Below are 21,650 nucleotides of genomic sequence, written 5' to 3'. Positions count from 1 at the left end.
TCATGTTTAGTATTTATATATATATATATATATATAATGTTTATAAAATTATCCCAACTATTTGGCTTGAACTTGGCCATTCAGAAGAGAACCAACTTTCTAGCTTATATAATTGTAACATTCAATTTGCAACTAATAAACATTTTGGATCACGTACACCTGTAATATATGCCAAAAACTGCAGAAGCATCATTATTTATACCAAATACACTTTAATTAATTAATAAAAATATACTTGCCATGTGATATAAATTTAAGTTTTTGTCTAATCTATCTAAAGGGTGAATTGGGTTAATATTAATAAAATATTAATTCAGGAAAGAAAGCAAAAGCAAGAACAATAATAAATCAGACAGCTTCCTAATTTCTTTATTGTCACATGTCAGTTCCCTTCCAAACCACAAAAAACTGAGTGTACATTATTTTATAACTTCGTGAAATCAATAGGTTAACCAAAAAGCAAATATACAAACAAAATTATAACACACCATCTAATGGGATCAGAAATCAAACTTTACAAAATCTACAATCAAACCCCTTTTGTCTTCAATGGGTGAAGTGAGTCACACCCTGAGTAAGACTCTTACTTTGTTTGTCATAGTAAACAAACCTAGATTTTTCACTTTTGCAAGAAGCAATTGCCACTGGCTCCCCATTTACTTCTTGTTCCTTATTTGAGTATTCTCATTCACAATATATTATCCAATATGAAATTAGTCAGGTGGAACGAAAAGAAACAGTACCAAAGTTCCAAGTAAGCTTTAAAGAACTCTAAATCTCCAGTGTTCTTGTTAATCAATTTCCATCCCCTCTTTGCTTCCCTTCCACCTCACACATAGGAATTCCTTTAAACTTTGTATGATCAAAAGACAGTGAGTAGTCTTTTACAAGTGGAAGCTGCTCTAATTGTCCTTCAACTCAAATTGAACACTCACTGAACTTTCACTCACAAGGCTCAAAATTGTGTCTTCCATCAGTTCAGTCAGAATGGCCTCTCCCATTTCAAAACCAATTGTTTCAGCATCAAGTTCAAGGTCCATCCAAGTTCCCCTTCTTACCATGTCTTTCCTAACAATTTGCTCTAAAGTGCGTGGTGGGGGCAAGGGAAGGACATGCCAGCACACTCCTTCCCAGACCTTGAAAGTAACCCTTTTCATACTTGGAGCTGGCCTCATGCAAGGATTTACTAATGAAACACAAGGTGAGACACCAAAGTAATGCTGACAAACCTCCATCAGAACTTCATTGATAGAGTCGAATAGGAGCTTCTGGTCATGGAAGAGCAGGTTCGAGAAGAACTCTACCTGATCAAACAAGGAAGGATCTAGTATTTTGTCAGAAGTAAGGCATTTCACCAACAACTGATCTCTTGTCAACCCAGAGGCATGCAAGACAACTTTGATGTAGTCATATATCAATTCATTTTCTCCAAAACTATATTTTCCCGTGTCAAAATGTTCTGCAGGTGAAGAGTTTTGTTCTTCAAATTGAATTTGTAGAGGTTGTACTGGTAATTTAACTGAAAATAATTAAAATTAATATGACAAATAAAAAGGGTTAGTGGATCAATCCGAATCAGTTCCAACTTTGTGCATATGTAGGGAATAAAAGGGACAAGAATGTGAAACCATACAAATATTGGAGACTGACTATTTGTAGATCAACTGTCTTTTTTACTCATACAACATGTGAATAACTTTCATATTTTATGAATATTTTTAAGAAAATTAAAAAGGAGATAATATCAGTGAAAAAATTATTTTACTTTAAAACTGGAATAAAAACCTTTGAAGGATAAGGAAATATTGAGTTATTAACTTTTTTATCATAATATAAAATAAAATTTAAAAAAAATAGTATGATAAGAAGAAATTCATTTTTTTGTAATATTAAGAAGCTTTTTACCACTTTACCATATTTTAAATAAACAAAAAATGGCATAGATAATATAAGGATAAATTTAATTTCTTGTATTGATAAGAAAAAAAAATTAATAATAACATTTTATTATATAACAGCTGTGTGGAGATGAGAGCGAGAGAAAACATTTCTACTCTCAGTGATTGTGAGAGTAAGTGTTGTTCAAAGGAGATAAAAAAAATTATAGATAAATAAGGTAATTTAGAGTCAGAAAAGCTAGAGTTTCGCCCTCCAACTTGTGTACTCTAATTTATATAGAGAAAGAGTAGATTTCTGGAACCCAGGCAACCAGTATCCTGTTTCTATATCTACTTCTAGTTTAGAGTTTAGAAACAATAGAACAACTGCAACAAAAAGTTTCTTGGTCTTGTTTTTAAGATATGGTTTTAACTATTAAGAAGATAGTAAGAGATGCCCTTTGAGGTTGCAGTGCAGGAATGCTTACCAGGTTGACATCTGGACTGTCCAGAGTCATCATCTGAAAATGATGTATCAAGAACAGATACAGGACTCGGTCCCCCGCATATATCTGTCCCGCATTCTAGCCCTTCATTTTTCTTAGTGGTCGATGAGTGAGGAGATGATGGTAGAGATGATAGTTGATTCTCTTCTGTTATATCTTCATCCTGTAAAAGAACGAAATGATACTTTAGACTTTCAATAAATATAGGAGCTGTGGAAGAAATCTTTAGGAGCCATTATATAACTTTGACTACATTTCTAGCATCATAGTCTATTCATTCCTAAATTATTTAGGTAAGAGTATAATGTAGGAAGTGACATTACCTGATCCAAACATCCAGAACATCTTGCCCCATCAGGAATTTCTGTGATATCAATTTTTTGTTCCTTTCCTATGATGAAGCCATTTGCGTCTGATTCCAATTCATTTTTCTCTTCTGCAGATTCTACATTATCTGCATCAAAGTTAAGAAATAATAAGCCTAAAAAATGTATATAAGCATGCATACAAACTGAAATTTTATCATAGCATCTACAGTTTAGGTCATGTACTTTGAAGTTGAACACGGTACCTTCAGTGACTGTCTCATCTACAATAGGACACCAGACTTCAGATATATCAACAAGAACAACATCATGGGAGAAATTTGACACTGGCTTAATTTCTTGTACTTCATTATTAGAGATTTCATCACAAATGCTTGACTGCTTTTCTGAATTGTTAGTTTCCTGATCTGGAAGACCAATTGAGGTTTCTGGTTTTGGGGACGAATTATCCTCACTAACTTCCCTAGTTTTTCCTGAGGGAGAAAATCTTGCCTGTGCAGTCACAGAATGATGCTCCACATCCCTTCCAGGACTTTCTACAGGTGAAAAGTTGTACTCGGGAAGAGAAAGTAATCTTCCAAGGGTTTTGGGAATCTGCCTGCTTGAAATGTTTGTGTTTTCATCAGCATTTTCTAGCATCTCACACAGATGTTTCCTTGCCTCAACATATATGTTAGAAGCACTTCGCTTGGGAATACTACTTTCTTGTTCTACATTCAATTCAGAGTCTATCAATGTATGAGTCTTGTTTCTCTTCACTACATCAAACATAGGTCTTGCAATCTTTTCAATGAAGAAATGGTCTTTATTAGGAGATCTCATTCCAGCATTATCTTTGCATTTTCCTCTTGGCAACTTATTTTGACGTTCAACAGGGAGTTTTCGTGGGATTACTTCAGGGTTTCCATGCCTCTCCTTTCCCATGGCCTGTTTCAATTTCCTTTTTATCTCTGTAAGAGAAAAATGAGAACCAACTCTCACAGAAGGACCTTTGTAATAGGCAATATCTTGAGAATCTAGCGATGAGGCAAGGCTGTTTTCACTTTCAGAAATTTGCATGTCTGTTAGTGCAGGTTTCAGAATGACAATTCTATTTGAAAACTCAGCTTTCCCATTTTCATTTGTCAGATCTTTTGATTGAGACTTCCCCCTTTTCCTGAAAAAGTTACGATGCTTGCGGTTGGCACTCTCCTTAGTTTGTTTCAGATTAACAAGTTCTAGTTCAGAGCCGTTGGAGCCAGTAAGTGAACTGCATTCTTTGCCATCTCTCCCTTGAGCATTTTCCAACTCCTGAATGTATTTCAGCAAATGGGAATTTGGGTCTTGTAGAAGTCTAAGGAACAATTGCTTATCTGAACTTATAACCTGAAGTGCTTCCATGAGTTCACGTGAACTAAGGAATTGTCCATCTTCATGCATATCTTTCCCATTCAATCTCTTTTGATTCACAAATTCATGGATTGCATTAGCTAGGTTTTCAGACATAACATTCTTTTGATTTGACTGCGCATCAATTTTGCCATCATTGTCATGCATCATGGAACAAGCAGCTTCAACATGACAAAAATCATCCATTATTTTGTCCAAATCTACAGTATCTTTTGACTGTTCCCTTGAATGCTGCTTATGTGAAAACTCCGATTTCAAGGTTGCATCTGAATTCAAATCACGGCTTTTCTTGCGAGATTTCCTTTTTCTTTTGGAATCTGTCTTTTGGAGGTCGTCACGCCCTATTCTGGATTGTTTTGATTCCACTTTCGTGTTACCTTGATCCTTTATTTCATCCTGGTCAATGATCATTTCCTCTTCTATAAGTTTCTTCACACTAAGCTTTTCAGCATCAGTTGTCAGTGTTAGTCTCTTACTCTCTCCCCTGTCCTGAAACATATATGACATAGTAATACCACCAAAAGACATACTGTTAGCAAATGGCAGATAACCTAATGTTACTTTAGAATTTTGCAAATTTTAAAGTAATCAAACTTCAACTTTTTTGCTGAAAAAAAAAGAGAAAAGAATTCAAGATTTGCAAAAGTATATATGGATGGACAAACTTACAAAATTTCCTTCATAGTTTTCATCCAAATCGCTCAGCACTTCAAACTTGTTCTTGGTAAATGCAGTACCTGCAGAAAACAAAATGAAATTTAATTACTATTATGATTCTTTTCCACTAATCAGCACAGTTGAGCCACAAACTATTAAAAGATAAGTATACACAAAGAACATATTATGATGAAAGATTTGTTAACAAACATGGCTGTAGAAAAGATATATAAAATTGCACAGAAGGATATTCAATTTTTTACCTTCCAAGTTATTCAGCATAAGCACATTTTGTTATACATTTGGCATATAGAAACTCTCCCCGCAGATATATAAAACACAACAATGCAAAGAAATCAATTATGGAAGTAAAATTTTAGATGTTAAAAAATTTCTTACCAAAAACATGCTTGCTTCCATGCCTCTTATCTGCTATCAACTTCCGAGTAAATCGAGCATGCCGAAAATCGAATATACTAATAAAACCCCACATACATCCTGACTGGTCTTTCTCATAATTCACAGGGAATCTTTGGGACCTCTTTGCCATGATGATTGTCGCAGTTGACTCCCTTCTTTTGTCCTTTTCCTTTTCTCAGGATGCTAACAACGCAATATTGACCTTATCTTGCCTATGTTCATACAAAACTCTTCATGGTTATAATCTTCCGTGACCTGATTCATGGACAAAAAACATGGAGTCAACAATGTTATTCATAGTCATGGTTCGTGCACAACACCCTAACAAGTGAAAAAATAGTGTGCACTAAATATATGTAAGCTAAACTAATTCTTCATGCTATCAACTTTGTTCAAATCAACTCTTGCAAGAAAAATCTTAATCTACTCGCATGATAAAAGGACCAAGTTAAAAAGCAAATTCTCGGGTGTTATTCACCATGACTAAACTCACTCACAGATTCACCAAAAAAGAAAAAGAATCGGAGTCACACGATTGATCATCTGAATCATCAACTCCTCTTAGAGCACAGAAATCTGGGTTTTCAGTGGAAACAGAAGAATATGCAACTTGGTTGAATGCTTAGGAATTTCAGGCATGTAAAAAAAAACTTAAAAGATTATAGGAAAATAAGAATGATTAAACCAAGTACCTATTATTCAGGTTCTTTTAGACTCAACAAACTGTAGGAGCAAAAAGGCTAAGATGCAGCTTGGTGAGTTCACTTACAAAGAATATTGGAATTCCAATTTCACTCCCCCAAGTTTCCCAACTGAGTGAATCTCACAGAAGCAATATAAGATTTCTTTGGAGGGAAAGGTATCAATGCCTTCTTTCTTCATGCACGGACCATACTGAAGAACGGGTTCTACAGAAAAAGCTGAAAATTCCAATCCACTAAAAAAAAGGCAATGGAAACACCTAGCCACCCTTATTCAGCGAATCCTCCCTTTCTTCCAACAGAGGAAAAAGAAAGTTGAATGATTAAACGTAATGAAAAAGTTTGATAATCACATACAAAAGCTTCACACACACAAAAGCTTGGCCCCAGCACTGTCAAATCCAAATCCCACAATCACTGATTCAAGCAGAGCTCCATAATTGCTGCATAAGAGAATCATGAATGAAATCAACAGTGCATTTATCTTCATTCACCACTGAACAAACACAGTACAGACGAAGCATCCAAGCAACAGTTAACAACAAAAACACGTCACCACGGAGTAGTCCCCCCAAAACATCCACTATTCTGCAAACTCTTGCACAGCATTCTCACTGAAACTCCACCACAAAACAGAATCCAATCTCCATCACCAAAACTCTCCCTCAGCCCCAGTTAAAAGAAAGAATGAAAAAAAAAATGCCTTTGTAAGATACAATCCAATCTCACATAACAATGTTTGGGGATGAAACTGGTAGCAAGTTTTACCCAAAAGAAGAAAAAAAACAAGACTTTTCCTATTGGGTATCTTTTTGACAACCAAATAGATAAGAAAAATGCTAACTTGCACCGACCCACAATTGTTTAACGCGGAGATTTTATGCGGGCAGCCATTAAAGACTGAGAAAAAGTGGCAGAAAGAAGAGAGAGAGAGGGTTATTATGGGATTTTGGGAAAGTGAAAGAGAACTTTTACAACGTTGTTGTTGGTGGTGTTGCTGTCCTTGTTTGGCAGAAGAGGAAGAAGAATACGTGAGAGTTGGGACAGTATGGTAGAGGTGTGTGGGCCCATACTCAGAGCTTTTGTGTCTTTGTTGTAGATTTCTACGGAAGAAAATGTTAGTCTTTTTGGGTGTCACCATTTTTCTGGGTTTTTTTTTTCAATTTCAGCATCCATCAAAGTCATCATTGCAGATGATGATGCATTGCACACACATTTCACATCCATATTTGGCTTCATAACTCCTCTTCTGTTCACACTTTCTATTCTGGAAATAAAGATAATAGTAACACACTACAATCTTTAAGTCTTCAAATTATATCATTTTTATCAAAAAAAAAATTATGTATTGAAGGTAAACAGAAATTATATTAGTTTTTAATGAAAAACTCTCATGTTTAATAGTTATTTGATTTTAATAATAATTATTATGATTATGTCTAATACATTTTAATTTTATAATAACTATTTGAAAGGTCTTCATAGTGATGGTGAGTTTTATTTATTAGTATACTCAATACTTATTAAACTCTAGATTGTAATTAATCTCTTTGAGAAAGTCTAAAATTTCTTTTGTTGATTTTTACTAAAAATTATTTTATTTTCTGATGTAAAAAATACTGCCAGTATAAATTTGTTTTTCATTATTGTTTACTTATACATTAGTATAATATATAAAGTTGAATAATAAATATACTTTTCATTATAAACTATTGTGTTTTCTTATTGATTTTTCACTGTAAGAGAGAAAGATATTAAGATTGATTAATAATTTGGTTCTTATGTTTTAGTTTTTATTGTAAAGTAAAAAATAATAATAATACTAATATTTTTATATTGGTTTAGTTTTACTTTAATCAGTTTTAATTACACAGGATTGTTTCACTATTTTAAAATCCAGGATTGCAATAATATTTTATACAAAACATATACAATCACTCAAAATGCCTAATTTTAAAAATTTATTAAGAATATTACAAAATCACATTGAAACCTAGTGATACACTAAACCTAAGTTTACACAAAATTAATTTCAAAAAATATCAAAATTCAAAATAAAAAAACAATCAGTTATGCAAGAATTTCAACAAATATCTACTTCTTTAAAAAATCTCGGAAGAAAACATGTTTTTACGTGCTTATAAAATTCTTAAAAGTTAAAAAAAAAATATTTTAAACTTGTTACATTTTAATTTTGTAGAAAAAATTGTATATAAATTTATATAAAACATGATACAAACTATATAATTAATTATTTCAGTACATAATTGATTGTTAACAATAAAAATTTAAATAATCAATTATTACTTAAAATAATTAACTATAACATAAGATAATAAATTATTTGTAAAAGTACTATTATATAAACATATCAAATAATTAACTATATTTTAATATAATAATTAATATATTCTAAAATTATATTTCAAAAAATATATATGTTTTACCTAATACAATAGAATAAATATAATATACATAAATTAAGAAAAATATTACGAAATGGACTTTAAGCCTAACTCAACCCCATAAAACTGGTTCATGAGGTGAGGTTTGCACTCACACCCCCGTTTACGCCGAGACTGCCAACTCGTGCGTGGGACTATATATTATGGGTAGTCCAATAGCGAGTAGCACGATAGGCCCAACACAAACACTCACTAGGATAAGCTCAACCTGGCTCTGATAACAAATTACGAAATGTACTTTAAGCCTAATTCAACCCATAAAATCGGCTCATGAAGTGAGGTTTGCACCCACTTATATATTATGAAAAGCTCTAATATCTAATCGATGGATATAAAAAAAAAAACTTAAATTAATATATGATTCACACTCATCTCTACATTATCAAAATCAAACTATATCTTAAAAAACTTATTAAAGACTTTGATCAACATATATATATTTAAAAGTTTTATATTTTAGTATTTGTAAGCATAATTAATTTTTACACTTAATTTTTTTACATTTTATCTTTTGAAAATTTATTATATTTTATATTTTATTTATTGTATTTCTATTTCGCGGTAATTTACGTCATCCGAAAACTAATAGTAGTGTATAAACATAAAAAGAAATTGCTCCTGAGAATTTAAACATAAAGATTATAAATATAAAGACTACAGCAAAAAATAGACAAAATGTACGTACTAAATAATTAATTAGCAAATATTATATGACATTTTTGTTACCATTAGATTCTCATTGCACTTAAAAAAGTAGTTTGAACATTTTTTTCACTTTTTTTAATAGAACATTTATGTTATTCATCATTCTTCCTTTTATTTATTTCTTTTTCATTTGAATGGTAATTTGTTAATGGTCAATCATGTTAGAAATAGATTGTGATTTTAATAATGTTGGTTAGTCCAAAAAAGAAAGTAAAGTGAAGATATCAGAATGGTGATGTAGCAACAAACAAAATATTAACAACAAATTAATGAAAAAGGAATACCCAATAAATATTTGTTAAGAAAAAAAAACATTAAAACAAATTATGTCTTTGAAATCATTTTTAGCATTCATGTGTAAATAAAAAGTGTAACGTCTTACTAAATACATAAAATCGTAATTCAGTTTTACTCTTTTATTTTAAAAATAACGATAAAATATTTCTAGTGTTATTTAGTTACTGTATTTATATTTTTTAGAAAAGTATGTGCTGTTTTAAAATTTATAGCTTTTTATTTCATAAATTTAAAAAAAAAAACAAATTGTAAAATTGTCTTCAAACTGGATTTTATGAAAGTTCAAAATAATTTACTCATTGTAATTAAGTTTTCTTAAACTCCTTTCATCTATCCTTTTGACTTACTTAATTAATAAACTTTAAATTTAAATTATTTTTACAAGATTAATTTTTAAGATAATTTACACTAACTTATACATTATAAATTAATCATAATTTTTATGGATTTGAAAAAATCTTAATAATTATCTTAATGGTTATATATTTTATATGTAAAAAAGAAATATGAACTTCTTTAAATATGTGTCTGTGCTTTATTTTAAAATAAAAACAAATCACATAGAAAATATAAAGAAATTTTATATATCATCAAATTAAAGTATATATGTATCTTCATATGATAAATTTATCCATATTTATAATGAATAAATACCTAAAAATTATAAATACTAATAATAAGGGTATTAATGCATGATAATTAAAGTGAAATAGATTGAATTGTTGGTAACTTTTTAACTGAAAATTGTTAGAGGTAGGCCTGTGATTGATTATATATATAAGACAAGATCATGAAATCAAAGAAGAAAGGAGAGAATAAATAAGTGTTATTGTTTGTTTATAAAGTTAAATGATTTTGTTTAAAAGTGAAGACATGAAATAATGTTTACACCAAGGACAAAAAGAGCAACCAACCATACATACAATTTCTAAATAATAATAGTAATAATAACAACAATATACATTTTAAATTGAAGAGTAATTTATTAAAAAAGAATAATTATCATGGAATAAATAGAAAGGAAATAATAATGTCCGTGCTTATATAAATAATCTGCCAAAGTTTTGCTAAGTAGTTATTTTATAAACATGAAGTATTGTAACTAAATATTACACTTATGCTATTTTTCTTCTATATATTAGATATAGAGAAAACGTTAGAATAAAATAAATATTGAAAAAAAATGTAATGCCAAATTTGGCAACACCAATATAGAGCAAAGTCAACTTCTATAAAGAACTAACAATATAAGATGTCATGAAATCAATAAATATAGAGAGGATAAGATGTCACATTCATATTATTTTATTTTATTTTATTTAAAAGATCAAAAAATGTTTGCGTGACAACTGCTATTTTCTTACAATGTTTTTGACTTTCATTTTCTACATATAATAAATATTAGTATAATCATGATATCAATTAATAAAATATTTTTTTTAATACAAACATTAAAATAGAGAGGGAAATACCAAACAGAACTTAGCAAGAACAAATTTATATAGCGTTAATACCAAACTAAAATTAATTTTGTGTGCATATTTAGTATTTATATATATATATATATATATTATACAGAAATAGTTTTTGATTTCTATATTTACAAAATCTGTAATTTTGATCTTTAAATTATTTAGAAAATTGAAGATATTAACTTTTTTTTAATAAAAATGAATAAATTCACGAATAATGTAAGAGATTAAAAGTGCTAAAGAACACTAATCATTAAATATAAAACAATTTTAAAAATAAAATAATTAATTATTATAGTAACTAAATTAAATATCATTTTAAATATTAAAAAAATTATTAATTTTTAGATTAGTTTTTATAAATAGTTTTTAAATTGGTATATAATTAGTTATTGATAGTTAAAACCTTGATAACTAATTAGATACCAATTTATAAACTATTTATAAAAATAAAAACTAATTTAAAAATTAATAATTTTTTTAATTTTAAAAAAATTATATATTTTTTTAAAATATCAAACCAAAAGTACAAAATAGTTTTATATATATTGTAAAAAAATAATGGCTTTGAAAATAAACTGGCAGTTTCAGAATATTTAATTTCCATGCGTAATTTAAAAAAATGATGAAAAAGGAAAGAATAATAAATATATAGAAAAACAAAGTAAGCATATAAGGGTAACAATATGTGGTGAGGTGTGTCACCTACTTATTAGAAGCAAAAACTATATATTAAAATTTTTCAAAGTATAAAGTATTAAAGTTGGGGTTCTAGAAGCAAGAGAAAACATTGGTTCAAAATTGGAACTAGTATAAATAAACACATAGACTATTATTTTGAATATATAAGTATTTTTTTTATTCCATATACTATATTAAAAAACTATAATATAATATAATGATGTATTTGGAAGCAAGCATGTGTATAAATTAAATCAACTTTTGACTCTTACTCATGATTATGACGTGCTTAATCCGTCAAATGTCATTATTAATTTAGATCAATTTAATATAATTAAAGACAAATTTTCACACAAATTAATCATTGACCACTCATTTCAGCTTTACATTTTATCAAAACTAAAATATAGTTTAAAAGAAAGCTTAATTAGATAAATATCTTACATTTATTCTTTGAAATTTTCTACCAAAAAAAAGGAAAATTGATATGTAAGTGGCAGAATAACAACATTGAAAACATCTAAAAACAAAAGAAAAAACTATCTACAATAAATTCAAATAGGAAGTTAAATACTTTAAAATTTGAATAAGATCGCATCATGTGTATAACTTGTTGCTTATTATATAGTAAAATGTATGAAATAATAAATAAGACCAATAAGCTCATATAAAACAACAACTAAATAAATTAACTAACGTAATTTTATCTTCAAATTTCAATGTGTACCAGTATGGACGACTGATACATTGAAGTATCTCAGTCTTCCCGATCGAGCTGACCGAGACATCCACAGACGGTTTGACTGACCGACACAATGCTCAAACCAAGATCGGTGAAGTTAAACTACTATTAAAAATTAGGTAATGCAACCATAGGTGTGATTCACTCCATTAATCAGACTCAATGAGTAAACCTATTAAAATAATATAAATAGCACACATTCCAAGGAACAAGGTACGTCATTATTACTGTACACCTACCTAAGTGTCGAACACCCGCTTTACTGACTTGAGCGTCGGAATGTCTTCTGCAAGTATCTTCCCAATTTGGCATTCATCTAAGAGCCGAATGAGTAACACGAAGGCGAGAAGGATCCCAGTAAAACCCTAGGAACGTGCCCGAAGGAAAGAAAAAAAACAAAGACTTCAATAGTTCTTTAGGTTTCATCTCCCTAACGGGAACATAATGATTTCTTAAATTTGAGATTCATCGTTTCCATTTATCACACCACTTTGATGGAGCAATAAAAAACAATTATACAAATAATGGCTGAGATTTACAATTATTTTTATTGAAAAAATCAGTTAAAGTAATTAATATGAACATGTTGTCGTGTTTACTTATTTATTCATTAATTTTCCCCTTAAACTCTTCTAACTTGTTTTAAATCGATAATTTAGTAAACCTAACCACTAACTCCTCTACAACACTAATTATAAAATAAACTCTTTCCCAATATTATAAATGTGGGCCACTTCAATGTTTTAACTTTATAAAGTCTTCATGTGTCAGTTCTCAAATATATATATATAAAGATACTTATTTTAATTATTTTTACTTTATTTTTCATTACCGTTTTACCTTAACTTAATAACCACAAACTAATTTTACTTTTGTTTTTGTCTTCATTCATTATCTCGAGCAATGTGTCTCGTTGACACACACAACCAAACATCATTTCACGTTGAAGTAAATGTCAAACAAAAACATCCATTCTAATACTATGCTTCTTTCTGCGTATGCTACTCAATCATCTTCTTTCGGTGCTAAATCTTATTTTACCATAAATTATTATGTTTGGTTGTTTAACAACAAAATCAAATTTCTCCTGAATGCATGTTTAAGTAAAAGCAAAAAAAAATAAAAAATACACAATATCTTTTAGGTTAAATATGTTTTCTCACTCATATAGAAAGATAAAAAAAATATATTTAACTAATATTTTTTTATCAAAACTTCTGTAGTTGGTTTTATTACAAAATAATTGGAATCATCATAAAAATACCTATTAGTAATTATATTTTCACAGTAGCACCTAAGGAATTCAAGTTTTTCACAGTAGAAAACAAATGTGCTTCTGTTGAAGAAGCATTTCTTAACCTGTTTTTTTTATAGGGGTGAGGCATGGAGCTTAATTTTGGGTGTATGCAACATGTGAGGAGCAGTTGGGCCTACAAATACTCCAATTGGGCCCACATCTATTTTTTCTCCCGCAAACTTCGACCATGATTTATTGTCCAATTCATGCCTCTACAAGACACAAGGCATTATTCACACTTCAATTAATATTAACCATGATTTTTATAATAAATGAATCAAAAGTCATTCTACCATTTTTTTTAATTTGTTTTGTATTAATTTAATTGTATCACGTTATTTTAAGAATTTTTTATAACTTTTATTTCAATGTAAATGTACCGGTATGAACCGAACGGTTAGCACCAGACTCGACTCCCACAGTCGAACCAATCGAATGATATACGTCTATATATGATGAGCGACACTCTCGGTCTATTAATGCTCAATCAAGGTCAGCAAAGCTAAATCATTATTATGAATTAGGTAATACACCTTTAAGTGAGACTCATCTCACTAATTCGGCTCAATAAGGTAAGCTCATTAAATCAATATAAATAGCGCACATTCAAAAAACAAAGTACGTCATTTATTACTGTACACATCCGAGTGTTGAACGTCCTTTGCTGACTTAGCATCGAAGTGCCTTCTGCAGGTACCTCCATTGGGCATTCTCCTCAGAGATTGAGCAATCAGGCAACAGTAACACGAAGACAAAAGGAGCAGACTGAAGTGTGAACTTACCAATCAATAGAAGAAAGGAACACGAAACCAATTCTCTAGGGTCTCATCTCCCTATTAGTAAATTTTTTTATAAGAATTGTATTTTCATTAGTGTTTATTTAGTTGTTCACAAAATTATATATGCTCAAAGACAAAAAAAATAATATTTTTTTAACTAATGGGGAATTTTCTAAGATTAATATTTTAATCTTATAACTGTATGACATTTACAATGTTTAATAGGTATACACGGTAAACGTAAAAGTTCTACACTGTTAATTAATTAAAAAACTATTATAATAACTTTTAAAATAATTATTACAAAAATAGAATATGTATTTATAGCGAAAACGATTTATATAATGTTTGATCTTTATCATATTAAATTTTTTAAAATCAACAAGAATCAATGCAGAGGAAAAAATGTGTTAAGAAAAAAGTATAATTAAATATTATTGGCATGAAAAGAAAAAGTGGTGCAATTTTGATTCCTTGTAATTGTACTTTATGTGATGCATTGAAGGTTGATAGTTAGTGATAAAGAAAATCTGGTTGAAAATTTGTGATGTTAAGAAGCAATAAAATTATGTGACACACAATTTTGTTCTTACATGTAGATGTTGTATGAGAGTTGTGGAATCTATTGGAGCCATCGATAGTGTTTTTGTTTTGAGTTATGATAAAAGGTGTGAGGGTCAAATCTTTGGGACCACAAGCATGGAATCTAATGCATCATTATTAACCCCAATTAGGTGCAACTTATTATATATTATGAACTAAGAAAGGGATGGGATACCCTATATATGTTGTGTGATACCTTCAAAATTAGACCATTTCTTTATTCACTCACTCTGGATATCAACACATTGTCAAATTGTCTTTTCATTTCTCTGGCTTGTCATTAAAGGAATACAATGTAACTAAAGGTTAGTGGGCTTAGAATGGTGGGTGCATAACAACTTCTTTAGGACCACAAAAAACTAAAAAAAAAAACATGAACACACACACTTAATTCAATTATAACATAAATTAGGTTAACTCGGACAATACAAAACAATTTTATACCCTATTTAAGAATAGTATCTTATAATATTATTAATTGTATCGACCAGAACAATCATTTACTTTCGGTATTGGATACTAGGTTGGCCTGTGTAAATACATTAAGATAAAAAGAAATACACGATAGATTAGGTAATACTATTTTTATTATTATACACATTAATTATGATCCATCAATGATAGAATATTTTGCTAGTGTACTTTTGATCGAGATTCGAAACCTAAACGTGAGAATAAGGAGAGGAAGGAAAACATGATTAATAGAGATGAATCAATTGTTCAATCAATAACATGTATTGTGTTTGAATCTATATTGAGGTGTTGAGAATATTGGTCTTGACCTCTTTTGTTTAAGAGTTAGGACACCCTAATGTGTCTTGTTTTATTTTATTTCTTTAGTGATAAAAAAAAACATGTATTGTCTTAATCCCTTACAATAACATAAAATTTTTTAATTCAGGAGAGAATCAAATACAAATTTCAAAACTATACCAACAAAATTAATTTAAATTATTAAGAATGATAAGTTTAATAACATTTATAATAATTATCTTGAAAATTATATGAAATAGATCGATAGTGCAAATTATGTTAAACTCTTTAATTATTCATAAACTCTTTAATTATTCATATATACATATATATAACTTTCCACTCATACATGCAAATAAATAGACATGGAGAGTTATTCTACCTTCACACGTGTACTCTTGAATAAGAAGCAAGAATTGTGGTGGAAAGTTGTGATGGAAAATGACCATAAATGCATGCTTGTTCATGGGATTAAGGATGTCAATAATCACAAGTTGTTATTATTTATTTGTATATATGTTGAAGGTCTCACTTAATATATATATATATATATATATATATATATATATATATATTGCACTTTCTTTTGTATTATTTACTTGGTGGTGGGTGAGGGTTCAGATTATGTTATGTCTTACAAAATTGTATTGTCAATTTTTATGGATGTACTTTCGGTTCTAGTTGTCATCACTTCCAGAACTACAAATATATGGAAATAATACCATGCTTATTATTCTAACATAAAAGTACAAATTTCCTACAACATTATAATATCATCTTATTTGTGTATTATATCTTGTAATGGTGTCTTTTCCTTTATTTTAAATGTGTTTTTCTATTTATTTATTGTTTGGATTCGTGCGTCTATAAAAAATATTTCTCTCTCATTAGTTGAAACTTAGATATAATAAAAAAACGTAATTAATAAATAATATATATATATATTAGATTTATCGTGTTTATAATTTTTAATAGATGAGTTTGAATTAAGCATCAAAATCAGTGTTTAGGTGTGTAACTATTTTTCTAGTTATTAGTAAGATGGTGGAGGCGTTAAGTAGACAGAGATCATATAAGAATATGGTGTTACAATTAGAAAGTTAAAATCTTATTATGTATTTAAAAAAAGCTAAAATCTTATTATGCAATTTGTCATAAAAAATAAATTTACTCCAGTGATTGTAATATTAATATATTAACGGAAGTTAAAAGGTCAATTTTATCACAAGGAAGATTTTTATAAGGATGGAGAAAAGTGATAAATTTCTCTATTAGTTTAGTGTTGTTTCATCTTTTTGTTTTTTTTTAATTATTTTCCAATCAAAATTTCCACTTAAGTATATATATATATTTATGGTCTCATCCATTAAAAATATTAGTATAAGATAATGTTAACACTGGTTATATTAACAGTATTATACATTAGTAAAAATGCACCTAAACCATTATTACTAAAAAATTATTAAATAAAAAAGAATTAATTTGTATATTAATTAAATTAGATATTAAAAAATTAATAAATAGTTTTTAAATTTATATCTAATTAGTTATCAAGTTTTAAAATTAGTAGTAAAACTTTAATAGATAATTAGATACTAATTTAAAAATTATTTATCAATAATAAAAATTAATTTAGATATAAATAATTTTTTCAATCTGTAAAATAATAATTAATTTAATTAATATAATAATTATTTATTTTTTAAAAAAATGGTTATTAATTGTATAATTTTCTTGTAATGAATATAAATATGATATAAAATTTAACCTTTTAAAATACGATATATAAATGGTATGCAACTATATTTTATAATTTTTTAGTCTTACATTTTCTACTCTAAATTTACCAGGATTTAATTAATGACTACAATTTTTGGGTGACAATCATGTTCAATAAGATATGTAACAAAAATTATCTATTGAGTGAAATTTGTTATTGAGTTAACTTCACATTCTATACAATTAGTAGTAAAAAAATAATAATTGATAATAGTGGGTGACCTAATTGCAACTACTTCCTTTTAGGCATTGGATGCTCCTTTTCTACCTGCCATGGCTTTAAAAGGGTTCTCAATCCATATGCTATCTACAAAAATAAAAATAAAAAGTAAAAGAAAAGTTGCAGACACTGTTCTGAAGGAGGGGACCAGTTCATGGCATCTCTCATAAAATAACATTTAGATATCAAATTTGGGAAGATGAGAAACCTCTTTAGAACACACTATTGTAATGCTTTCTTCTCATACTCAATTTCATTAATAAGAAATGTTGGAAAACAAGTTATACATCTATTGCAAATTGACCTAATAGAATAAAATTAAAGATGGTTGAAAATTCAAGGTGATTTAAAAGTTTTACATTAAATAAAGAAAGAAAGATCTATAAATTTATTTTCTTAAAAATTTAAAAATACTCCTATTACAAGAAAATTAATTTTAAAAATAAAAAATAAAAATATTATATTAATTAAATTAAATACTAATTTATAAACTAAACAATTATTGATATATAAAATACATAAAAAAAATTTAGTTATAATTTTAGAATTTAATTAGCGGTAACTAAAAGCTTGTGATTGTGTAACTTTTTATTAGAAACCAATATTAAAAGTATTTTTATGCATGATTCCTTACTCCCATCAATTCTCATTACTAAATGAAACATATTGATGATTTTTTTCAACTCTATCTAAAATTTTGCATTAATGAATGTGATTGTGAAATATTTTATTAGAAACCAATCTGAAAAGTATTTTTCTGCCTGATTCCTTAGTTCCAATAATTTTCACTACTACATGAAACACATTGATGACTTTTTTCAACTTTGTCTAAAAGTTTACATTAATTTAATGTGATTGTGAATTTTTTTATTAGAAACCAATCTGAAAAGTATTTTTCTGCGTGATTCCTTAGTTCCATCAATTTTCATTACTTCATGAAACACAGATGATTTTGTTTAAACTTATTAGTTATCCAAGTATCTAAATTCTTCATCGATAATTAATTTTTTTCAACTTATTAATTATACAAGCATCTAAATTCTTCATCCGATACTCAATTTTTACTTATATATTATAAAAAGTTTTTATCTTTAGTTAATGTAGCCGTCAAGACTATCAACTTGTACGATCAACAAATTTTCACTAGCAAAGACTCTAAATGATCTTATACCATATTAAGAAGTGAATTTTAAGTTTAATTCAATCTTATAAATTTGACTTATAAGATGAAATTTGTAGCCACTTATATATTACGAAAAGTTCTTATATTTAGTTGATACGAGTCTCCAACATTTTTTTTTTATGTTATTCTCTCATTTGTACTTTGTTACATTTAATTAATATATATATCCAATTATTGTCATTATTAGTGTATGTTTTAGATGATTAAACATTAGTGATTGTATAAACATGTGATTTAAGATTTTTTTCTCAATTGTATTTACTTAATATTAAAAAAATCCTAAAATAAGTAAAAAATCTAATTAGAAAGTTGCTATATACACAAAGAGAAAACTTGAAGGGATAACTACACATCTTATAAGCACAAAAGTCATACTTCAAATGCTCTGAAGAAGATTTCTTCTATCAAATCTATGCCAAACTAATTTTAATATTGGTAGTTATAAAAAATCTAAATATTAAATTTAAGACTTTTCTCCTATTAATTATATCAACATGTTGTGGGGAGACGGATAGTTGGGTTTGGAAGGTTGGGGGTGTCAAACATTCACAGTTAACTCAGTCTATGTTCAGGTAAGGAAGGATCGAGGCGGGGAGTTTTCTCCAATATACAGTAAGTTATGGAGGTGTAAAGTCTTGGCTTCTGCTTTGTTCACTGCTTGGAGGGTGTTGGAGAATAAGATTGCTTATATGGTTAATTTGGTAAGGCGTGGGGTGGCGGTTTGTGTGGGGAGGAGGATGAGTTGTCCTGTTACTTGTTCTTCGTTTGCAGGTTTACTTGGCATGTCTGGAGTCTTTGCTTTGAGTGGCTTGGAGTGTCGTTCGTAATTCACAAGGATCCTATGTCAAATTTTTTACAATTCAAGATGGGTTAGACTTCTGATTCGGTTAATGATGTTTGGGGTACAATTTGGGTTGACATAGTGAGTGAAATCTGGAAACATAGGAACTCGGTCATCTTCAAAAGAGTTCTGGCATATGTGTCAGAAGTGTTCGCATCGGCAGAAGTTAAGGTTTGGTCTTGGATTGTTACAAAGTCTCGTTATGCTTATTTTCCTTATCCTAGTTGGATTTTGAATCCTTTGACTTGTATGAGGTTGATTCATTAATGTTTGTTAGTGTTGGTAGTATCTTTGTCAAGTTGGTAGGCACTTCTAGCTAGGAGATTGATATTATGTATTTTTGTATAAGGGTTGGACCACCCCTAAAGTGGTTCCCATTTATTTATTTTTTATTGCTAATAAAAAAATATTAACATGTTATTTGTATTAAAAATAGGCTTTAAAACGAACAAAATTGGTTTCGCGAGGCGTGAGTAATCACTGTCCGTAAGGATTTATCCGCGGTGTATTGCGCAAGTCCCCCAGGATACAACAGGAACTTCCCAGAGATTTCCGAGGATTAGAACTAGCAAGTTACTCTTTGAAAGAGTGATACCCAATGGAACCCAATATAAAACTTAAAATAAAATAAAGTAAGTGAGGAGAGAGAAAGTGGAAAAATGAGAGGAGAAAAGAAGCTTCACGGTGGGTGAAGAAGATGAAGAGAGTGAATGAGAGAGATGTGCATTTTGGAGAGGATGGAACCCCTCTTTATATAGGGAGAGAAATCAAAGATATTTTGTATCTCCATAACATAAATCAATTTGCTGTTACACCTCCAAAACAGAATTTTATTTGTTACTGCACGTTTGACTAGGCAATGGGAGATTAAACTGTTTTTCTGTTTTTATTTTGCAAAACCTAATTCTATTTTACAACAATCCCCCACATATTGCAAAAGATAAAACATAGAGATAAAAACTTTTTGGGTTCATCTAAGATGTAATGCATCAAATCTGGTATGGCAAGCTATATGAACCAGTCTTAGATTGATTAATGTAACACATAGTGTAGTTGGTATAGCAAGTTATATGAACCAAGACACTTAGTATGTGTTAGAGGTTTATCAATCACAATACACCCCCATATTACTTGTTGTTATCGTTGTGTTGCGCTACTAGGCCATGCGCGTGCCCGGTATTCATGAGTGCTATAGAGATCTTGCCAAGAACTCATGCAAGCAGCCCCACTTGACACTCATATAGGTGATTTCATCAAGTGTATGCTGCAAATCACACACCACCAATAAGGGATAGGAAAATCATTAAAACTTTGTAAATCGTTAAAACTCTTTTACCTCTGAATTTTAACCACAAAGTTTATCCTCTCGATAATGCAGTAAATAGCACTTTCACACACACACACACCATAGGAATGGACAAAATTGATTTTAAATCAATATCAGTGTTAGCAGAACTAACAAGTGACTTGTTTTTACCTATATGAACCTTATTCATGGGATCTCCAATCACAAAGGTTGGGTTTCCATCACTTGTTTGTTTGCAGGTGGCTTCAGTCTCATTCCCCTCGATGTTTCTAAAATCATTTTTCTCCCTAGGGGTTTTGTCAGAGGATCTGCCAGATTCCGTTCTGACTTGACATAGTCAATAGAAATCGTTCCACTCTTTAATAGTTGTTTCACCAAATTATGTCTCAATTGTATATGTCTATTCTTTCCATTGTAGCTTTTATTTTTAGTTATAGCTATTGCCGATTGGCAATCACAATGCATTAATACAAATGGGGTTGGTTTCATTCCTAAAGGAATGTTTGCTAAGAAGTTTTTCAACCACTCAGCTTCACTACCAGCCATTTCTAGAGCAACAAACTCAGATTCCATTGTTGATCTTGCAATAATAGTTTGCCTGGCTGATCTCCATGTAACTGCACCACCCCCAAGTGTAAATACATAACCACT

At 29.2% G+C, this 21,650-nt stretch overlaps 1 protein-coding gene across 3 annotated transcripts; it reads right to left on the bottom strand.

The window, feature by feature from the left end:
• Positions 1-344: 344 nt before the first annotated feature.
• Positions 345-7,151, bottom strand: LOC137823489 (uncharacterized). 3 transcript variants are annotated; one of them, XM_068628653.1, is made up of 7 exons: positions 5,868-7,151; positions 5,155-5,430; positions 4,768-4,835; positions 2,955-4,587; positions 2,707-2,837; positions 2,366-2,546; positions 345-1,519 (listed from the first exon to the last, which is right to left on the bottom strand). In XM_068628653.1, exons 2-7 carry the CDS (start codon positions 5,303-5,305, stop codon positions 903-905), a joined length of 2,781 nt encoding a protein of 926 aa, XP_068484754.1. In that variant the 5' UTR covers positions 5,306-5,430; positions 5,868-7,151; the 3' UTR covers positions 345-902. The 3 variants fall into 3 exon arrangements, with proteins under 3 accessions (XP_068484754.1, XP_068484755.1, XP_068484756.1); XM_068628654.1 differs by having other exon boundaries at positions 5,945-7,079; XM_068628655.1 differs by having other exon boundaries at positions 5,673-5,876.
• Positions 7,152-21,650: the final 14,499 nt, after the last annotated feature.

This window comes from Phaseolus vulgaris, chromosome 8 (genome assembly GCF_000499845.2).
Source record: "Phaseolus vulgaris cultivar G19833 chromosome 8, P. vulgaris v2.0, whole genome shotgun sequence".
In the NCBI taxonomy this organism is placed as follows: domain Eukaryota; kingdom Viridiplantae; phylum Streptophyta; class Magnoliopsida; order Fabales; family Fabaceae; genus Phaseolus; species Phaseolus vulgaris.
Note: the sequence above shows the minus strand (reverse complement) of the source record. Positions and strands in the feature narration are given on the sequence as shown.

Bases quoted from the DNA above. Each gene is read 5' to 3' on its own strand.
- LOC137823489 (XM_068628653.1), bottom strand. From the start codon at position 5,305: ATGGCAAAGAGGTCCCAAAGATTCCCTGTGAATTATGAGAAAGACCAG. The intron at 4,836-5,154 runs GTAAGAAATTTT...TGTTTTCTGCAG, and splicing joins TGGAAGCAAGCATGTTTTTG to GTACTGCATTTACCAAGAAC. The intron at 1,520-2,365 runs GTAAGCATTCCT...AATTATTTTCAG, and splicing joins ACAGTCCAGATGTCAACCTG to TTAAATTACCAGTACAACCT.